General features: G+C 40.3%; 1 protein-coding gene across 1 annotated transcript; it reads left to right on the top strand.

Annotated features, from left to right (window-relative positions):
- Positions 12,022-14,425, top strand: LOC109837506. The gene is made up of 5 exons (XM_020405789.1): positions 12,022-12,156; positions 13,241-13,287; positions 13,402-13,475; positions 13,946-14,008; positions 14,181-14,425. The coding sequence occupies exons 1-5, from the start codon at positions 12,058-12,060 to the stop codon at positions 14,207-14,209; spliced, it is 312 nt and encodes a 103-aa protein (XP_020261378.1). The 5' UTR covers positions 12,022-12,057; the 3' UTR covers positions 14,210-14,425.

The following is a 21,708-nucleotide window of genomic DNA, read 5'->3' as shown; positions in this document are numbered from 1 at the left end:
AGTGGGTCTAGCCAGCTTGCCGAGTGCCGGCGGATCCAGCTCTTGGCTCAGACATCCGAGGTGAGTCGCATTTATGAATGCTCAGGTTGACTCGACACCTGTCCAGTCCCTTCGCGCTGTGCGCACTGCGAGCGGCCGTTTGACGGTCCTGGGGTACTGTGCTCTCTCTCCCTTCGGGTCGAGAGAGATGGGAAGGTCCATCTCAGCACGTGGGGTAGTGGATACCCAGCTGTACTGACGGTCTTGGGGTTTGCTGGCGGATTCGACTCTGGACTCGGGCAGGCGAGTTGAGTGAAAGGCGAACTTCCGCCATCCTAATCGATCTTAACTCGTGCTAGCGAGCCGACCGTAAGGCGAACTTAGAATCGAGCATGTGCGATGTCCATGCGATTTAGGCCCGTGCCAGAGAACCGGGCGTGCGAGCTCTTTTCGCAGGCGAATTTCCTGTGAGCCTATAGAGGTATTTTTTACCGTCTACAACGACCCCTAGTCTGGATGGTTGCTCGGGGTTCCTTCAACGGTCCCAAACATTCCTTAACGGGCGCTTTGCCTTGATCTTCATGTAAAGGACCTAGGCGACCTTTCAAGGGAATTCTAAATTTCGAGAGATCCATGTCGCCGTATGGTTTCACCGAAGGTGTGGTGGTAGAAGGAGCGGGATCTGAAGTTGACGAGGGCTGGTGAGGCTTTGATTTGGCCTTTGGCATCCAAATTTATTTGGATCTCGGCAATCTCTTAACCGTCTCTTCCTTTTGCATCTCTTGTGCTTTTCACACAAGGATCTGGGCATGCGCAAGAAGTGCGCGACGCTTCTGAATACGCTCCTCAAGAGTGGAACGGTTCCGTTTGACACGAACTCATTCATTAGTAGGTGGTTAGGAGGAGGTTCACGAAGCTTGCTGTGGAGATGGCTTAGCCACTTGGCGCTTTCTGAACTCCAGATCCGCTTGGTAACGGAGTCCGTCCACTTGATCTAAAGCCTTGGCAAATTGGCGCGCGAGGCGTTGGCATTGCCTTTGATGTGCTCTCTTTGATAGAGTTGGCGCATCTTTAGCAGTCGACTCCTTGATCAAAGAGGAGTTCAGATCCGTAGATCTGGTTTTATTGGATGTCAGCGGATTGTTACGAGGTGCATCTGCAGCAGTGGTAGCGGGGAGATCACCTTCTTGAGTCCTCAGATCTAAAGACCACCGGATCTTCCGGGAGGAGGAGAACTTCTTGTGCTTGCGAGGAGAGGCGGACCTAGAGGGGGAGGAGGAGGAGACGTACTCCTTGAACTTCTGTTGGTCGAACTCGTATTCGACCTCTTCAGCCACGGGGATCTTGATTGTTGGCTACGGCACGATAGCCTCGGTGACGAGACTGTTGGCTCCCACTGTGGTCGCCAGCTTGTTTGGGGAGAAAGTTAATGTCTTCATTGATGTATCCATTACAACTTCAAACGTTACAATGAAAAGAAAAGGTTAGTCTTTTGCGCAACGGGTGTTTATCGCCTGCTGCTTGCATGAGATCTTGGTCTGTGATGGGGACGTTAGTATCCGTGGACCACCAAATGATCAAATCAGATCCGGAGCTTCATTGATTCGCGAAGGAATCAAGAAACTGAAGCAATTATCTCGGTAACAGTAAGATAATCACTCTTTTCGATATCACTGTAACATGGCAATCTCAAAACAAAGAACCGGGCTGCAGATCTGACAAACTCCTCTTCTCTATGCTAAAGAATTTGTTGAAGTCTCCTCCTCCTCTCCGAAATTCGTGGCTTTTTAGTCCTCAATTCAGCAGGGCTTCGTCAACGCTCGAGAATTCCAAATCTGAAAAAATGAAGGCCCTGTGGCTATATTTATAAGCTTCAGGAGCCCTGTGTTCGGATAAGAATGATTGATTCACTCTTATCTCCAGTTATAACCACTTAACCATGTTCTTGGATGATATTCTATCAGTTAAAATAAATCCAGATGGTTAACGATCGAAAAACAACTTTAAACCGCCAAAATTCAGTTTATCGGGTCTGCGGACACCCGTAGGTGTCTCGGCCAAGCTTGGGCCAAGACACCTCTTAGTGTCTCGGCCAAGACTTGGCCGAGACACTCATGGGTGTCTTGGCCAAGCCTTGGCCAAGACACCTTTTGGTGTCTCGGCCAAGTCTTGGCCGAGACACCACTTGGTGTCTCGGCCAAGGTTTGGCCAAGACACCATTTGGTGTCTCGGCCAACTTTGGCCTGAACTTTGATTCACGTGTTCTGTCCGTTTCTATCGTATCTTCATCGTCCGAACTCGGAATTACGTGGTTCAAGATGCGTTAGAAAGCTAACGAGGAGATCTACAAGCTTCCATGATTGAATCATATGTAGAATAAATGGGATACGAGGGGCGCTTTGCCTTTCGTAAGCGATACTGGGCTCCCAATCAGTTCGTGTTTCCATTATTCCGAAGTTCCGTTGCTTTGTTTGGTTCGTCGACTCACTTCGTGTATTTTTCATCATCACATAAGCTTCTGTGACTCAAATAGCAACGTTCATCGTCTTCTCTCTGTCTCGAGCTGCGTGCGGGGACCTATAGGTAATTTTTGACGCCTACAATTATGACTAGAATAAAGTGTTGGACTGCTAGATTCCTCACTTATGCTGGAAAATTATAGCTAATCAAGTTAGTTATTTACAGCATCCATGCTTACTGGGGTAGCATCTTCCTATTGCTGAAAAAACTGATCCATTCCGTGGAGGAATTGTGTAGAGATTTTTGTGAACGTGGATAGGAAGTGGGGGCCACCCACATGCAAGCTTTGAAAAAAAACAACACAGAGAACGCGGTTTCGTTGTTTCCGCGTGGTGATGGCCTACCCGAACACCCAAGTCCTCTCCTATAAATATACGAACCTAGGGTTTTGTGCTAGGAGGAGGTAGAGGGGGAAAATCGAGTGCAAGTGTTTGTGGTTTCTGTGGTTGTTTATTTTTTTCTTTTGACAGCGTGCAAGTGCAGAGGCTTGGTGGCTGCAGTAGGTGGAGAAAAATTGTAGCGGCTTTTGTTAAGTTTTGAGCATCATTGGTAAAGATATTTGTGAGGGACTTGAGAGATTGTTTAAGGATTTAGGTTATGAGATTGTAAACCCAAGTTGTATTCTCTCCCTCTAATAGTAGATCTCCCCCCTCTTTACCCCGTGGACGTAGGCAATTTGCCGAACCACGTAAAATTAGTTTGTCTCGCTGGTTGTATGATTTGTAATAGCTTATTTAGGTTTCCTTGACAGGTCAGTCCTAGAACTAATGAGAGGAAGAGTTGATATCCTACTTTGTTGAGATATTTTGCTTTTGATTCTTATTTCCTTTGTGAAACGGGAAGTCCTGTTGTGACCTAACTCTCTTGTTATTACGCCAAGGTGCTGCCAAAATTTTTGCTGCCCACAACAAGTGGTATCAAAGCCCAAATTTCAGATCTAGAGTTTTGGAATTAGGTGGAGGAATATTCTTGTGTGAAGCTTGGTTCTTGGAGTTCTAGGCTTCGGTGAAGATAGCATTAGGAGTTACCGTTAGAGATTTTGCTTTCCTCGTGTGGACAGGAGATCTATTTGGAATCCGATCAATAGTTTAGTTGGGTAATTCTTAATTTCTATCAAAATTTGATTCTTTCTCTACAACTTAGAATTAGTTTGCAATGGGAGAAGAAGGTAAAAGCAGCAAGTTGATGGCGAGCACAGTTCAAGTTGGTTTTCAGAACACCAAAATTAGTGTGGTGAAGTATGACGATAAAATCAACTTTGGTTTGTGCATGAACGACATACAGGATGCACTTAATGCTTAGAACTTGGAGGAGACCATCATGGTCCATGAGAGACCACCAAAATATGCAGAGGCGATATGGGAAAAGATGAATAGAAGCACTTGTGGGGTGATCAGGTCCTGTTTAGAATAGGAGCTGAAGTATGATGTGATTGGGGTGATGTCTACGATGAAGATGTGGGAAATTCTCAACAATAAATACCTTACGAAGAGTTTTGAGAACCGATTGTACTTGCTGCATAGGTTATTCAGATTTTAGATGTCTAGAGGCACCTCGCTTGCGGCTCATGTGAACAACTATACGAAGTTATTGTCGGACTTGGCGAATATTAATGAGAAGATTTCGGATGAGTACAAGGCTATTATCTTATTGGGCTCCTTACCGGATGAGAAGTATGACATCTTTATGCTGACTTTGTTGAATGGGAGAACTTCTATCAGCTATAGTGAAGTTACTAATGCATTGACAAATTATGATTTGAGGAGGAAGGACAATGAGACTTCCCGTGCTAGTACTTCAGGCGAGGCCTTGTCTACGAGAGGTAGAAGCCCATATCCTAAATGTGGTAATAGAGGGAGGTCAAAGTCAAAAAGCCGTCACCAATTAGCAAAGAACCAATGTGTATTCTGTAAGGAGCAGTGACATTGGAAGAGAGACTACCCGAAGCTCAAGGAGAAGGAGAATGGTAAGAAAAAGGGCTCGAACGCCAATGAGGTGAATATTGTGAAAGGCAATGATTCCGATGATTTGATCTTTTCTCTACTGATTACTCCGGAGGTGAACTATTTGGATGCATCAGATTGGATGCTTGATTACGGTGCTACCCATTATGTGACCCCTAGGAGAGATTGGTTTGCATCTTTTGAGAAGCTCGATGGGGGAGTTGTAGTCATGGGAAATGATCAGTCTTGTTGCATTTGTGCAGATCCGGATGCACGATGGAGTAGTTCGTGAATTGAAGGAGGTGAGATTTGTTCCTCAGCTGAAGAAAAATCTTATCTCAATTGGAGCATTGGAGGCAAATGGATTCAAGGTGACCTTTGAAAATACTGTAGCGAAGGTTACTAAGGGGTCTTTGGTGGTGATGAAAAATGTCCGTAGTTAAAATTTATACTATGTGTAGGGGAGCACCAAGATTGGTCAGGTTGCTTCGGCTATTTCAGAGATAGACATGAGCAGACTTTGGCATTATAGGTTAGGACACACAGGCGAGAAGTCACTGCAGGTGTTGTGCAAGCAAGGTCTATTGAAGAGAGCCAAAAGTGGTAAAGTAGAATTCTGTGAGCATTGTGTTCTTGGCAAGAAGATGAAGGTAAAGTTCGGGATGGTCATTCATAGGACGAGGGCCATCCTGGACTACGTGCACACAGACGTTTGGGGTCCCACCAAGACTGCATCACTTGGTGATCGATATTGGTTCGTCACGTTCGTTGATGACTATTCTAGGCGATGTTAGGTGTACACCATGATGAAGAAGAGTGAAGTCCTATATTTATTTGTGGAGTAAAAGAAGAGATTAGAACTCCAGACTAAGAGAAAGATTAAGACGTTGCGATCCGATAACGATGGTGAATATACTTCAAACCCCTTTCTGCAGCTATGTCAAGACGAGAGCATAGAGAGACACTTCATAGTTAGCCATATACCGCAGCAGAATGGGGTGGCAAAGAGGCTAAATCGGTCTTTGCTAGAGAAGGTCCGATGTTTATTATCGTAGAGTAGTTTGGAGAAGATCTTTTGGGCTGAGACACTTACATATACGAGCCACCTTATTAATAGGCTACATTCATCTGCGATTGAGGGGAAGACCCTTATGGAGATGTGGTCGGGAGAGCCAGCACACGATTATGACCAGCTTAAGGTAATCAGGTGCCCTACAATTTATCATGTGAGAACTGATAAATTGGAACATCGACCTAGAAAGGCTATATTTGTAGGATTCAAGTGTGGTGTCAAGGGATGCAAGCTATAGCATCTAGTTGATAGGAAGATTGTACTGAGTAGGGACGTCATATTCGATGAGGCTTCTATCTTAAAGCTTCCTAGCTCTCATCAGGTGGAGAGCGACCCGACAGAGGAGATATCGTAGGTGGTGGAGATCGATGCAGTTCCACAGTGTCCAGATGGTGCAGTATCCATTAGAGTGCCGACTGAGGTGACGCCAGGCGAGCACGACGGTGACACAGATAATACACGTACTGATATCCAGGATCACGGACCGACGACTCAGGTTTAGGATTCTATTGCAGTTTGGAGATAGAGGAGAGACATACGGATGCCAGCACGGTATACCGATACAGTAGTTGCATATACACTTCCGGTAGAGAGTATCGATGAGTTGGTACCTACTACATTTAGAGAGGCCGAGCAGAGTTCGGAGATTGATTCGTGGCAGGTAACTATGTAGGAGGAGATGAAGTCTCTTCACAAGAATGATACGTGGGAGCTTGTTGAGCTTCCAAAGGGGCGGAAGACAATTGGTTGCAAGTGAGTATACACAAAGAAGGAGGGCATTAAGTGCACTCCATTAATGTTCAAAGCTAGGTTGGTTGTGAAGGGCTATACACATGAGGGAGGTATTGACTATAATGAGGTTTTCTCTTCGGTGGTGAAGCACTCTTCAATTCGGATTTTGTTAGCTTTGGTGGCACAATATGATTTGGAGTTAGATCAGTTAGATGTAAGGACGGCATTTCCTTATGATGACCTTGATGAAGAAATATATATGACTCAGCCATTAGGATTCTGAAATCGCTATACGGTTTGAAGCAGTCTCCTCGATGGTGGTATAGGTGATTCGATGGTTTTATGATTGGTCATTCGTACACTCGGAGCCAGTTTGATCCTTACGTATATTTTCAAAAGTTAAAAGGAGGTACGTACATCTATTTGTTACTTTATGTCAATGACATGTTGGTTACCTCTATTCCAGATCTGCTATAGATGAGTTGAAGGCACAGCTTTCAAGAGTTTGAGATGAAGGATTTAGGTGAGGCGAAGTGCATTTTAGGGATGGAGATCGGCAGAGACAAGAAGAAGGGTAAAATTTGTTTGACACGTGTGGCTTATTTAAGGAAGGTTCTATAACGATTTCATGTTAGCATGGATACTAAGCCGTTAGTGTACCATTGGGAGCCTATTTGAAGCTTTCAGCTGACCTTTCACCGAAGTCAGTTGAAGATCAAGAGTTAATATCGAAGACTCTATATGCAAGCGAGGTTGGGAGCTTGATGTATGCGATGGTATGTACGGGACCGGACTTATCACAAGCGTTGAGCATGGTTTCGAGATACATGCACGATCCAGGAGTAGGTCATTGGGACGCCGTGAGATGGATTTTGAGATACATTCAAGGTACGCTCAATACTGGTTTAGTTTATAAGCGGGACACTACAGGTGGGGAGTTGTGCATTAGTTATGTTAATTCGGATTATGCTGGGGATTTGGATAAGTGCCGGTCCACGATGGGGTACGTGTTCACTTTGACCCGTGTGCCGGTTTGTTGGAGATGCACCTTACAGTCTACGGTGGCTTTGTCTATGACGGAGGCAGAGTATATAGCGGTTACGGAGGCTATGAAAGAGGTCATTTGGCTTCAAGTTGTCTATGACGGAGGCAGAGTATATAGCGGTTACGGAGGCTATGAAAGAGGTCATTTGGCTTCAAGGACTTTTGGAGTAACTTAGTATATCGTAGCGGTCCGTCATTATTCATTGTGATAGCATGAGTGCTATTTATTTGGCGAATAATCAGGTTTTTCATACGCGGACAAAGCATATTGATGTTCGTTATCACTTCGTTCGGGATGTTCTTGAAGATGGCGATGTGAAAATTGTGAAGGTCCACACGAAAAATAATCCGGCGGATATGCTCACTAAGATGGTTCCGAGCAACAAGTTTGATCATTGTCGATACTTGTTACACATTCGTGATTGTTGGGGCTGTTGGCGGCCATTTGGGTGAACTACGTGAGATTTGATTCATTAGGCAAGAGGATACGTAGGCAGTCTTTACGATGCAGCCGGTTTAGATTAGTTGTTTTTTATGGGGGTGAGATTGTTTGGACTCTCGTTCGGGTTCCTAGCTTGTTGTAGATTGAGTCCGTTGTCGTGAATACACTTCACGGCGTACTGGACACAACAAGTGAGACTTTTGGATGCTTATGGTGTCGGTTCAGTTTGGAAGAAACTTCGCCGAGGAGGAGAATTATGAACGCGGATAGGAAGTGGGGGCCACCCACGTGCAAGCTTTAAAAAAAACAATGCAGAGAACGCGGTTTCGTTGTTTCCGCGTGGTGATGGCCCACCCGAACACCCAAGTCCTCTCCTATAAATATACGAACCAAGGGTTTTGTGCTAGGAGGAGGTAGAGGGGGGAAATCGAGTGCAACTGTTTGTGGTTTCTACGGCTGTTTATTTTTTTCTTTTGGCAGCGTGAAAGTGCAGAGGCTTGGTGGCTGCAGTAAGTGGAGAAAAATTGCAGCGGCTTTTGTTAAGTTTTGAGCATCCATTGGTGGAGATATTTGTGAGCGATTTGAGAGATTGTTTGAGAGTTTAGGTTGTGAGATTGTAAACCCTAGTTGTATTCTCTCCCTCTAATAGTAGATCTCCCCCCTCCTTGCCCCGTGGACATAGGTAATTTGCAGAACCACGTAAAATTAGTTTGTCACGCTGGTTGTGTGATTTGTAATAGCTTATTTAGGTTCCCTCGACAGGTCAGTCCTAGAACTGATGAGAGGAAGAGCTGATATCCTACTTTGTTGAGATATTTTGCTTTTGATTCTTGTTTCCTTTGTGAAACGAGAATTTCTATTGCGACCTAACTCTCTTGTTGTTGCGCCGAGGTGCCGCTAAAATTTTCGCTGCCCACAACAATTTTTTATGGACAGGATCCTATGGTGTGCATTCAAAAGCCAAAGTGGCATCAACCAAAGTTTGTGAACCTAAAAATTGTGGAGGACTTGGTCTCCGTCAGCTTTATACCCTCAATAAATCTCTTATACTTAAAAAATATTTGGTCTTTGCTACTAATGAACACTAGTAGAAAACCACGTATTCTAGATGGAATATTCTAGACGGAATTTTTTCCGTCTAGAATGTATTAAACTAGACGGAAAATTTCCGTCTAGAATATTCAGTCTAGGATAAAATATTCTAGACGAAAATTTCCGTCTAGAATAGTAAAGTAGACGGTTTATTTAATTTTAATTTTTTTTTTAAATTAACCAAGTATTCTAGACGAAAATTTCCGTCTAGAATAGTATCCTAGACGGAAATTTCTGTCTAGGATACTTAGGGGGTGTTTGTTTCACTTTTTTTTTGGAATATAGGGTGGATTTCAAGTTTTGGGATGTAAAAAGTGCTTTTTTTGAGTTTTGGGATTCCATAAACTTTGTTTGTTTCAAAATTAATTTTGGGATATTGAATCCCTAAATTATAAAAAAATAATATATTTTTAGGATTTGTGAAATCTTCCCTTTTGTTTCAACTTTTTTTTGGGATATAAGGTGGATTACAAGTTTTGAGGGTTTTAGAATTCCATAAACAATGTTTGTTTCAAAACCAAATTTGGGATATTGAATCCCCAAATAATAAAAAACTATTATATTTTAGAATTTGTGAAATCCTACAATTGAGAGAGGATGTAGGTTGGATATTGATGTATTAATGCTTATAATATAAGATTAATATAAGATTAATACATCTATTCCTCTATAATTATAGGAGGACCCAAGAATCACTGTTCATGCTTTAGTAAATGCTGCAGTAAATTACTGTAGCATTATATATATATATATAATATATTATATTATATAATAAATAATATATATATATATATTATATAATATATATAATATATATAATATTATATATAATATATATACATATATAATATTATATGTAATATATATAATGCTACAGTAATTTACTACAGATTTTACTATAGCATGAACAATGATAATTTACTGCAGCATTTACTAAAGCATGAACAGTGATTCTTGGGTCCTCCTATAATTATAGAGGAATAGATGTATTAATCTTATATTAATCTTATATTATAAGCATTAATACATCAATATCCAACCTACATCCTCTCTCAATTGTAGGATTTCACAAATTCTAAAATATAATAGTTTTTTATTATTTAGGGATTCAATATCCGAAAATTAATTTTGAAACAAACATTGTTTATGGAATTCTGAAACCCAAAAAACTTGTAATCCACCTTATATCCCAAAAAAAAGTTGAAACAAAAGAGATGATTTCACAAATCCTAAAAATATATTATTTTTTTATAATTTAGGGATTCAATATCCAAAAAAAAAAGTGAAACAAACAAAGTTTAAGGAAAACCAAAACTCAAAAAAATCACTTTTTACATCCCAAAATTTGAAATCCACCCTATATCCTAAAAAAAAATGAAACAAACACCCCCTTATAGATTTTGAAATTTTTTTGACCTCTTGCTTTTTCCCTGATTTGGCTTGATGCGACAATACACTGCTGTTTTCACGTTGGAAATCCATACCGCTAGATTTGCAAATCTTGTTCCTTGACCCGCAAAACGCCAAAGAATGGAAAACGAGTTTTATGTTTTCCGATACTGTATTCTATGCGCTTAGGGTCCGTTTGGATTGATTTTTTAGAGCCGTAAAACGAGAAAAGACGATTTTAAGAGAAAGCTGCCAAAAAGCTGATATTTTTGACAGTTTTCCCCCATTTTACACCTCCAAAAAATCAATCCAAACGGGCCCTTAGCACTTAAGTATCGTAATTATTTATTTTTATTTTATTTTTTTACTAAAATTTATTCTTTGATTTTAATTTGATAACTTTTGCTCATTTATGTTTCTAAAATTTAATATGGCGGTTATTTATCTTTTTTTAATATTTATTTGAATGGGCTACACTCAATTTTAAGTTTTATGCTGATAATTGAATTGACACGAAACCAAAATAAAACCAATTGGAATATGCATGTTATTTAAATCGACATGAAACAAAGTTTTACCTAATAAAGTATAGTGCTGTAAAAGTAAAAAATACTTAAAATAGCATTATAATAGTAAAAGGAATAATTAAAACCAATAAGCATAGACGATTGATTAGAAGTGGCTAAAATATGGATCTTATTCCTAATCATCGATAGACTTCATTAAAAACCATAAACTAAACATTAATGCTAATTATAATAAAATTTTATATGATAAAAGCATTCACAAAATAAGTATTAAAATATTTAAATTTCGTGAAAATCTCTTCCAAATATTTCTAATTTTACTCAAAAAATTAGGTTGTTCTATAAAATATTAAGACAATATTGTCTTATATATATTACATGATAATTACAATAATATATATTAAAAGGTATCATGTTATAGTATAATATATTATATTATTTCAAACTATAGTATTATATTATATTATATCATAATATATATATAATATTGTTATATTAGTTTAATATTATTATATTGGTTTAATATAATACACTATAATATAATGGATAAAAAAATATCTATTATAATTAATATAATATATTATATAATAATATATGTTATTAAAATATTATATAATATTATAATATATATTTTGTACTATTATATAATATAGTATGTGATATTGCATAATAATATATAATAAATATCATAAAATAAATTATACGTATAAATTACAAATTACAGTATTCCAAATCCCAAAATATTGATGAAACAAACAAAATATTACAAATTATAGTATTCCAAATCCCAAAATATTGATGAAACAAACAAAATATTACAAATTATAGTATTCCAAATCCTAAAATATTAATGAAACAAACAAAATTTTAGAGATCCCAAAACCCACAAAAAATTTTAGGATTTCAAATTCTATGGTGAAATCCATATCCATAAATTTTGGGATTTGAAACAAACACCCCCTTAGCCGATTTAAAAATAAAATTTACCCAATAATCCCGCGAATGCCTTCTTTTCCCCCCAAAAACGAATACTTCATCCCCAAATTCCATAATTTGAGGAACCCCTCTCCTACTCCTCCCTCCACTGCCTCCCCCTCCTCTCCCTCTCCCTCCTCAACCTCACCCCCTACCTCTCTCTCCCCCTCTACTCCTTCTCCATCCATGGCCTCCACCACCTCTCCCTTCTCCACCTCTCCCACCTCCTCTTATTGGGAACGGCTCGAAATTAGGGCTAGGGCTAGGGTTAGGGTTTTTCTCGCTCAAATTCGCCTCATTTGTTAAATCCTCTTCGATTCGATTCGTTAACATTTAGAGGAGATGATGAGTATAGATCCGGTTCCATCATCCAATTCGCATGGGAACCTCGACGAGCAGATCACGCAGCTAATGCAGTGCAAGCCTCTATCAAAGCATGAGGTGAGCTGAATCTCCTCGATTCGTTTCAAATCTGTGAATTTTTTCCTGTTTTGGTCTCGTATTGTGTTTGTTTGCTGGATTACAGTAGATCTTGGATTGTTTTAGGTTTATTGGCAGGAAATGTGGGTTTGTTTCTGTGATCTACGAATTGTGCGGGTTTGTTGAACCTAGGGTTTCTGTTTCGGGTGAAATCTGTATTAGGGGGAAAGAGTCTTGGTGTCTTTTGCGAACAATTTTGATGAATGTTCCGGACCTACTCAGGAGTAGGCCATTTTTGTCTGTGTGTTAATATCTTTGATGTATTTTTAGTTCAAAGCCAGTTTTTGTATGATAAAATTAAGATTATTTTTTACAAGCGTTAATATTTTATGGTACAATCATCATTTGAGTCATTAAGATTTGGCTTTTTGAGTATCTTAATAGAGTCAATAGCTCTAGAACATGATAAGGAAATATATAATTGTCCATGAGAGAAGGTGGTTTAAGGAAGGTAAATTCCTACACAATCCAATGTTTGTCCATATGCAATGTTAAAGGTCTTACAATGTCTTGTGCTCCCGTGGTTCACCTCTAAAAAATTGTCGTATAGTTGGGAAATCAAGAAAAAACAAGCTACTCTAAATTTAAATAAAGCTACTTTATGAGTTTGCTCTGCTTTGTTGGTTTTTTGAATCATATGATGAGACTCATATAGCCTTGAAAATTAGAGTACACTATTGTAGCCCTGTCATGCCCAATTGAATTATAGGAGAACTTGATTGGGGACAGGCAGATGGATAGTTGTTTTCTATCCATGAAGCTGAATATATACCTTTGGTGTCACTATGTGCAAAAGTTAATTGCAATCAAGAACATTCGGAACTTGGAAGCTGTTTATCCTATGTTGGTGGAATTGAATATATTTGAAGCTGTGTCATCTAGGAAATTTTTCTGCTAGATGTAGCTCAATTCTCTTGATAGTTTGTTAGCATATTCCTGCTCTTATAGCCGTACACAATAACTTCCAGATACTTCTTGTATGAGGCTGAATTCATTTTGCATTATCACACTTCTGTATATAGCTTACTGTGATACCTTCTTGCAGGTCATATCAATCACTCTGTATTCTGGAATAATCTCAAGCCTGTCAATGTAAGTTGGTTCTCTTTTATTCATTTCGGCCCAACAAAGAATAGTGCTTTTATGATTGATAGGAGGGAGGTGGTGAACCTCCACATGGTGCACTTGGTTGGGCTATTGACACAGAGTTTGGTTCAATGGAAGCTCTAGTGCAAAAAATGAACTCAGAAGAAGCTGCTTTGCAAGGTTCTGGTTGGGTGGTGAGTTATTCTTTTAATGGTTGTTTCATCTGTATAGGATATGAACATCCATGAATATTTATCAAATATCAAGTATTCGAGTCCAAATTCGAAAAACACCAGACGTGTAAACACATTCAGCCATGTAAACATCGAGTTGTCAAAATTAGTAGAGTTCTGTTTATACAAATGGCTAGTATGAACAATATTTTAAATCATAGAGAACATAGTTATTATGCTTACTCAGGAATGTAGGAGTCTCAGCTTAGATAGTGTATTATTTAGTTTATGTCTCAATAGATTTTTGAACTTTGAAGCTTGATAGATATAGATACTGTTTTCTTTTTTTTTTATTTAACTTCCGGCTATGCTTTAGGAAGCTGCAGTCTTATCTGAGCTTTCTGATACACATAGGAAACTACAAATATCCTTTTGGGCACTCTGCTTGATATGCTTGAGGATTTTTAAGATTTTATATTTTAATTGTGCAGAGCATGAACGAATTGTTGGGGTTATCTGCAAAAGCTCAGGACAAGGGAAGGGAATAGCTTACGGTATATATAACCCATCTTTCTTTTTATTATTATTATTTTTTAATTTAGCTTTTCTAAAATTCCGCTAGAATTATGATTATATGCTTATTTATTCTTTTGGAGTGGGCGGTTAAAACATGATATCTGAAAGTAATTAATTGGAAATTTGGGTGTGTTTAACTGATTGCTGCAGGTGATTCCGGTTTCAAACAAGCCGAGTAGGAGTGATATCTGAAGCTTCTTTTGATATGTGTATGTGCTATATATGCGCCATATATTGTTGTCTTTTTGCATTGTCTATGCGTGTGCAAATTGGTGTGTAAGTCGTAGCTTCTGAGATATTGTGGACTGATGTGATGTACAATGAGATTGAATAATCATATGTAGCTTCTTCAAGTTTATGTGCAGACCCTTCTGTGCAACTTAATAAGAATTCCTTTGGTATGACCACCTGTTATTTTCAAACTGAGGCTATATTAGCCTTTTAGATTTCTTTTATGATTGTTTTGAGTCTATTGGATCTTGATATTGGCAGAATACTCGGAAGATTTTCATCTCTACCTAGTTACAAATGGGGGCATTTTCCTCCAGCAATTGTTTTGAGTCTATTCCTTTGGTGTGATGTTTCATTTTTTTTTGGCTTAATTGTAAAAAAAAAAAAAACTACTGTAGCATAGCATCCTAGACGGAAATTCCGTCTAGGATGCTAAAATTCCGTCTAGAATACTTGATTTTTTTAAAAAAAAATTTAAAAAAATTAGAAACATCCTCGACGGAAATTCCGTCTAGGATAGTCATCCTAGACAGAATTTCCGTCTAGGATAACAATTCTAGACGAAATTTTTTTTCGTCTAGGATGTAGTATTCTAGACGGAAATTTCGTCTAGAATAATCCGTCTAGGATGTATTCTAGACAGTTTTGAATTCTGTCTATAATAATCCGTCTAGAATGCATTCTAGACGGAATTTCCGTCTAGAATACTACATTCTAGACTGAAACATTCTAGACGCGTATTCTAGACGGAATTCCATCTAGAATACGCATTCTAGACGGAATTCTAGGTATCCTAGACGGAAATTTCCGTCTAGGATGCCTCATTATTTAGTAGTGGAAGGATTCTTTATGGGTGAGGTGGGTTCACGGCTATTACCTCAGAAATTCCACTCTTTGGGAGATTGTTCCTAAATCATCATGTTCTTGGATGTTTAAAAGATTGCTTGAACTTAGAAGTGATGCTATGCTTTGTGTGGAACTTGTGCAAGGGAACTGGAAATAAAAAGGATTACCACCTGAGTTTAGCTCTACTGCTGCTTATAATGTGCTTGATGGGGATTTTGAGAAGAAAAATTGGTCTCATTTGGTGTGGAGCAGATTAAATATCCATAAACACTCAATTATATTTTGGCTTGCTTGTCTTGACAGATTGCCAACTAAGGTGAGACTACAACAATTTGGTGTGATTCAGGATAATAGATGTGTGCTTTGTGATGGCTTGGCTGAGTCTAGAAACCATCTGGTTTTTCAATGCTCTTTCAGCTCTGCCTTACTGAGATTGGTTATGGAATTTATGCTGGGATTCTCACTAGTAGAAAATCGACCAAACTAGACGGAACAATCTAGACGGAAAAAAATTCCGTCTAGTTTGGAGCAAACTAGACGGAAAATTTCCGTCTAGATTGTTCCGTCTAGTTTGGATCAAACTAGACGGAAAATTCCGTCTAGTTTGACAAACGAGACGGAACAGTCAACCTAGACGGAATTCCGTCTAGGTTGAAGCAACCTAGACGGAAATTCCGTCTAGGTTGACTAGTCAACCTAGACGGAATTTCCGTCTAGGTTGAGGCAACCTAGACGGAAATTCCGTCTAGGTTGAGGCAACCTAGACGGAATTAACCTAGACGGAAATTCCGTCTAGGTTGCCTAGGGCAAACTATCAAGTTTGCCTAGGGCAAATCAGCCGCCACCCCCCCCCCCATTTCTCTCTCAAAACCCTCTTACTCTCCCCTTCCCGACCCTCCGACCCCCCTCCTTCCGCCTCCCCCACCGACCCCCTTCCCTGACTCTCCCCTCCTCCGCGCCTCCCCCTCGCTCCGTGCAGCCCTCCCCCTCACCGACCCCCCCCTCCTTCGGCAACCCCCATTCCCCCGTCCCCCTTTCCTCCCCTCCATCCCCCTCCTCCGGCCTCCCCCCCCGCCCCCCTCGGCCGCCCCCCATCCCAACCCCCCCCTCCTTCGCGTCCACCTTCCCGAGCCTCCATTCCCCCCTACCAACCCCCTCCTCCGGCCTCCCCCTCCTCCGGCCTCCCCCCGCCCCCCCTCGGCTCCGCCCCCCTCCGGACCCCTCCTTCCGCCACCCCCTTTTCCCGGAAGCCCCCCATCCCCCTCCCCCTTCCTCGACCCCTCCATCCCCCCCTCCCCCCTTTCGGCGCCCCGCCCCTCCCCCTCCTTCCGGCAGCCCTTCCTCCCCCCTCCCCCCTTCCTGCGACCCTCCATCCCCCCCTCCCCTCTCTCTGGGCAGCCCCCCCCTCAGGCAGCCCCCCTCCCCTCCTTCGGCAACCCTCCCTCCTAGCCCTTACCTCGACCCCTCCATCCCCCCCTCCCCCCTCGAGGCAGTCCCCCCCCCCTCCTCCGGCCAGCCCTCCCCCTCCCCCCCTTCCCTTGAGCCCCCCATCCCTCCCCCCATCGCGTAGCCCCCCTCCCCTCGGGCGGCCGAGCTGGCGGCATCGCCATGTGACCTCCCCCAGTCCCCCCCGACAGTCCACCTCCCCAATCCGGCTTAGCCCCCTCCCGACCCCCCCTCCTTCGGCGGTGTCCGTTGCGGAAATCAGTTTAAAAGGTATGATTTTTCTACTGAGCTTTAGAAATTTCAATTTTATTATTAATTATTGTTGAATTTGGTTAAAAACCCTAATTATGTTGAAAAATAAACGAGTTCAATTCTGAAAATCCTAACTTAATTAAATACATGTTAATTCATTTGAACAACACTAGTTATCATTATTGAGTTTTAAACACTTATAAACCCTAACTCATTTAAGTTTCATTCGTGCTATAAGTATGTGTGATTATTTAAGTTTGTGATGTGAAAATATGTGAAATAATTTTTTGTAAAAAATAGAGTGATATATAACACATTATAAATTTTTATAATGTGTTATAATCCAATTTAGGTGAATAAAAAAATAACGTTATCCCTAGACTTCCGTCCAATAATTACATCCAATTATTTGGACTTATAATATATGATATACGACTCAGATTTGGGTAGGAGACGAAGTTTTCTCCAAAAAATGAGCGTTTATTTTATATTATAGGAATAAAAAATTAGAACTGAAATTCGTAATTATTGGATCTGTCCTTCTCGGACGGGTTAGGAATATAGTAGTGCATACATCCAACTTTGTATACTTTGTATATTTTCATTCTTGAAAGTTTTGGCAGCACCTATTCGTTGTTCTCAGTGTACAATAAGTGTATGTTGTTCTGCGTTTCGGGTTATTACTGATACGCATAATAACATCCGCACAGTGTACAGGGAGAACAGCGGGTAGGTGCTGCCGAAATTTTCAAGAAATGAAAATATACAAAGTATATGAAGTTGGATGTAAGCACTACTATATTCTTAATGGATAAAAGCCTTCCTATGACAGCCGCAAGATTAGTGTAATTAGTTTCTACGTACGTTTTATATATATTTTATGTAGATAAATATTCATATTGTTAAATGATATATGAACGTATGTTTGATGTGTGTTGAATGTATAAGAGTAATGGATGTATTAGTAGTTGTGAGACTAATCGTATTTAATATTTATATATAATTTACAGATGAGGATAATTCCTGACAAGTCATGGATAGATATCCCTAGGCATCGTAGATTTCACGACACACGATACAAGGAGGGATGTGAAGCCTTCATGCGTTATGCGGAAATGATTCCGAGAAATTTAAGAAGCGGTGCTATGTACTGTCCTTGTTATAGGTGTAGGAATTTGAAGCTGCTGAATTGAAATGATATACGGATTCACCTAATAAAATCAGGTTTTGATGAGAAATATAAATACTGGAACTGGCATGGGGAGGGTATCACTGAAGATGAGGATCCAAATATGCATGTTGGTACGTCCGGTGGCCAACGAATAGATGACACAGAAACATTGTTGAATGATATTTTTCCTCGACCTACAGAATATGATGTTGATGATAATGTCGAGGATGATATTGGAGACAAAAGTGAAGATGATAACAAAGTTGAAGTCGAAGAGGTAGGAGGTGTCGCGAGTGTCGAAAATATTGATGATATGCATTCCTCCGCAGAAATAAAGCGAATAATGGAGTTACTAGAAGATAGTGAAAAGGACTTATATGAGGGATGTACCGAGTACTCCAGATTTTCATTTATGCTGAAACTCCTTCATATTAAGACGCTTAGCGGTATGTCAGATAAATATTTTGAAATGCTTCTTGTTTGGATTTTTCGCCCGATGTACTAGTTCCACTAGATTAGGATTTGAGCGAGAATATTATCATTTCAGATCGTTAAGTGTAAATATCTCTATAAGGTTATCTAAGAGTTCATATTTCAAGTTCGCATGATTTCCGAATTTCGAGGACGAAATTCTTTTAAGGGGGGAAGAATGTAAAACCCCGAAAATTTCTACAATAAATATATGTGAATTATTAATAGTAAAATTTTCCTTGTGATGAATAATCATATATATACACATATATATGTCATATGAATGTAATTATCTGTGTTTGAGAACCAAACAAGTGATTTTAAGTGAGAGAAATCGAGAGTTTTGGCCAGCTTGTGATATAACAAGCAGCAGGTATTTTTGTGTTGCGCGGTCGACCGATGCGGTCGACCGACGCGGTCGACCGCACAACGGTCAGATAGTTTCCAGGCTGGATCTTTTTTACGGTTTTGATTTGGTCTTTTAGGTTTCGGGTCGGGTTTGGGAGTTAGTATATACACCAACTCAACCCAGGAGAGTCTCTCATCATCTGAGTTTTCAAACCCTAGCCCCCTTTCTCTCCCCTCTCAAAACCCTAGCTGGCATTGGTGATTTGGGGGAGTTCTTGAGGAATTTCAGCGGGATTCTGGAATTCCAGCGAAAGGAATCAACCTACTACAGATCTAGGGCATTCGTCAACACCCAAGGCGAGTACCATCTCGCCCAATCCCTCACCCCTGTTTTCTATGATTTTCTTTTGAGTTTTTATGGGTTTTGATGAGCCAAAATGATATTTTTTTTGTATAAATGAACTCTCTACATATGGTTAGCAAGAATCAAAAGTTTCAGTTTACAAGAGCTCTCAAATGTTGGGTTTTATAAAGATTTAGATCTGAAAATTTGCTTAAACAAAAGTTAAATCATGTTTACTGTAATCAAAACGTTTTGATCTCGTTTCTCTGTATTTAGAATGTTGGGACTATAGTTTACATGCTTAAAATTTATTGTTTTCCTACAGTATGATTTATAGAGACATTAGATCTGTATTATCGTAGAAAATTTCAAAAGTTTGTTTCAGGTTTAGCAGCTGACAGAAAACCCAGATTGGGTTTCTGTCCGCTTGGCGGTCGACCGGTGCGATCGACCGCTGAGCTCGTTTTAGGGCTTCGGTCGACCGCCAAGTTTATTCGGTCGACCGCGACGCTTGTTCAGTCGACCGCAACATTTATCCGGTCGACCGCGATGTATGGTCAGTCGACCGAGATGCCTAGCGGTCGACCGCCAGAATCGTGTCAGGGTTCGGTCGACCGGATCGGTCGACCGCCGAACTCTCTGCTGTATTTTTTCCTGTTTTGTGTATTTGAGTATTTTTACTCATGTTCGAGGGTTTGCCTGGATCACCTGACCTTGGTTATTAGTCCCACTATGTGTCCATGCATGATAAATGACTTGAGGGTATAAAGTTGGGACTTATATACTGAATTGGTTGTGAGGTTGATAAGTAGATTTCACTACATGTATCGTAGCGATCCTTTTACTATTTTCTACAGTCCTCGTGTTGGACTATAATCCATAGAAGTCCTCGTGTTGGACTATAATCCCTCTCAGTCCTCGTGTTGGACAATTGTCACTTATTCCATGAGTTTGGAAACTATAATAGTTAGTTCTTATATCGGACATAGTTCTTAACCATGCATGTGCCTATCAGACAGCAGTTCACGTCATGATAACTATGTAGCTTTTGATATTTCTCTTATGTAGATTTTGACATGACATTCATGTAAGTAATAACATGATGTTCATGTGGGCTATGTTACAGCACTGTAATTATACTCTGGTGTTTGTTGTATTTCTTCTATCATTGTTACTGTACTAGAACCTTGGGTTTGGTATTTAGGAGTTTACAAATTTGAGATATAAGGTATATACATGAGGGTTTCCTTGTTTGGATTATTTCGCTCGACGTACCTATTCTCGTGTTGTGAATTTCTAAATACTAAAACCCTCTTTTGTAAGATCAATGATTTTAGATCTATTATATATTATATGTATTTTCATAAACAACGAGCCCTTTTCCCTTGGGGTTGGTTGTGATGTTACTCGCTAGCGCTTTGACGCTCGTTGTCCCTCCCCCTTTCAGGTAACGAGCCAGGAGCCCGGAGAGTCGCAGGTTGATGGCGATGCATTTTAGCTTCAGCTGTCTAGCTAGTTATATATTTTCTTTTGAGTTCCACAGTAGACTTGTGTTTAGACATTTGAGAGTCTTGTTCTAGAAATTATAAAGGTTGTGTGCCTTGTTTCCTTCTTGTCAGATATTTGTATTTGAGACTTATTGAGTATTTCAGTTTACCTACTCAGATTTTGACTATGTGTTTCTGTTTGTTAGATGATGAGACATTAAGTTGATTATTATTATTATCAGTTATCTCTTGTATTATCTTTTACTTGCTTTTGTACCTACACCTGTTATTGACTCTACTAGAGTGATAGAATTGTGATGGTAAAACATGTTATTGCACGGTGTGGTGCATGACAAGTTTGACATTCTTGGTTTCACCTAGGACTGCAGCATTGTGTGAACCCAGGGGCGTCACAGTTGGTATCAGAGCCAAACCAACCAGAATTGTGAGAGCTAAGTGCTATGCGGCGCAAAGTGCTACGTCGAGAGGGCGGGAGCCACCTCTTGACGATGTAGGAGCCACCTCTAGAATCTCACACGGATGGTACGGTCTTGGATGATATGATTTAGCGCAACGAGGACGTTGCGAGTTTAAGTGGGGGAGATTGTAATACCCCAACCCTTGAGAGGGTGATGTGATTAGTATTGATAGATTTGATTGGAATACTCATACCACCAAGATGCATCTTCTTTTCGGGAACCCAACTCTTAGAAACTCCAAAGTTAAGCATGCTTGGCCTGGAGAAATTCTAGGATGGGTGACCCCCTGGGAAGTTTTCCAGGGAGCACGTGAGTGAGGACAAAACGTGCTGAAAAGACATGTGATGGTTTGTGAGGCCAGTCCATCAGATCTAATAGCGTACCGACTCCGGGATTCCGGGACGGGGCGTTACAGTCATAACTGACAGTCATAAAGGGGAGTGGATAAGAGCCATGTAAGAGCAGATGCAATCCTTGCACGAGAATAACACTTATGAACTCGTGTAGCTTGATTGTATTTTGTACCACAAAGCCAATAAAGACCTTCAAGAGTGTCCGACATGTGGAGTTTCTAGGTGGAAACAGCGCACAAATTCTTCAACAA

Source organism: Asparagus officinalis, chromosome 4 (genome assembly GCF_001876935.1).
Source record: "Asparagus officinalis chromosome 4, Aspof.V1, whole genome shotgun sequence".
Classification (NCBI taxonomy): Eukaryota; Viridiplantae; Streptophyta; class Magnoliopsida; order Asparagales; family Asparagaceae; genus Asparagus; species Asparagus officinalis.
Note: the sequence above shows the minus strand (reverse complement) of the source record. Positions and strands in the feature narration are given on the sequence as shown.